This window comes from Corvus brachyrhynchos, unplaced genomic scaffold, assembly GCF_000691975.1.
Source record: "Corvus brachyrhynchos isolate BGI_N302 unplaced genomic scaffold, ASM69197v1 scaffold141, whole genome shotgun sequence".
In the NCBI taxonomy this organism is placed as follows: Eukaryota; Metazoa; Chordata; class Aves; order Passeriformes; family Corvidae; genus Corvus; species Corvus brachyrhynchos.
In genome coordinates, this window is record NW_008236186.1 from 140716 (window position 1) to 141901 (window position 1186).

The 1186-nt window shown below is 64.7% G+C and overlaps 1 protein-coding gene across 1 annotated transcript in view; it reads right to left on the reverse strand.

Moving 5' to 3' along the window:
• The window catches only part of CAMK2B (calcium/calmodulin dependent protein kinase II beta), a 14284-nt gene that overhangs the window by 11486 nt on the left and 1612 nt on the right, over nt 1–1186 (reverse strand). The window contains exon 2 of the mRNA XM_017738714.1: nt 334–406. Within this exon, the coding sequence (XP_017594203.1) occupies nt 334–360 (27 nt within the window). The 5' untranslated portion in view covers nt 361–406. The remainder of the gene's footprint in view (nt 1–333; nt 407–1186) is intronic.

The window sequence follows — 1186 nt, forward strand, 5'->3', positions numbered from 1 at the left end:
CACCCCCAGCCAAGCTCCAGCTGCTCCCACCCCCATCCCCCCATCCCAGCCAGTTCACACTCTCCCTGGGGCAATGGCAACTGGGGGGGTTGCAGTGAGACCCCCCACCAGTGCAGAACCGTGACACAACTGGGGGACCTGTGTGCATCCCCAGAAAAGGGAGGTGAAAGCTGGGAGTGCTCAGAGCTGAGGGGATCCCCCAAGCCCAGCAAGATCTCAGTGACCCCCCCAGAACGCACTGGGCAAGGGCCATACCCAGGCTGTAGGGACCCCAAGGGCTGGGCAGGGGGAGAGGGGCAGAGGGACAGAGGGGGGCTGGGGGGACACACTTACCTTGAGGTCCCTGTGGACCACCCCCATCTGGTGACAGTGCAGGACAGCCTCCAAGATCTGCTGGATGCAGTGGCTGCGTGCAAATGGGAGGGGGGTCAGAGGTACGCTGCTCCCCCACCTCCCACACCCCCTGTACCCCACAACCTGTACCTCCAAACCAGCCCCCCTGCCCCTCTGCTGGGGCCCCACTGCACCCTGGGGGGAACTGACAAAAACAAGTGGTGACCTTGGATTTGTGGGTGCTGTGCATGGCAACCCCTATGTACCCCTGCCAGGGGGGTCATCCCTGAGGTGTCACCCCTGGGGGGACTCCTGGGGGATCACCACCTGGGGGGGTCACCCAGAGGGGTTACCCCTGGGGAGAGTCCCACCTGGGGTGGGTCACTGCCTGGGGGACACCTATGGGGATGTCAATGCCTGAGGCGGGGTCAGCCCTGAGGTTGTCACTCCTTCCTGGGGGGCATCACCCCTGGCGGGGTATCACTGTCTGGGGGTCATCCCTCGGGCGTCACCCCTGGGGCATCATCCCAGGGTTGTCACTCCAAAGGAGTTACTGACGAGGGGTCACCCCTGTGGGATCATCCCTTGGGGGGTCACTGCCGGGGGTTTATCCTGGAGGAGATGGTCACTGGGTGGGGGTTCATCCCTGGGGAGATCACTGGCTGGGGGTCACCCCTCAGTGGCCACCAGGTGAGCTCCAACCTTGGCATAGAGCTGTGGGGGTCATCCCAATGGTGCTTTTGTACCCACCCCCTGTCCCCCGTGGGGGCCCCCCATCCCTGCTGCCACCAGGATGCTGGGATCCCCCAGACAGGACTCATGGGGGAAGGGGGGGAACAGGGGATGGGGGGGT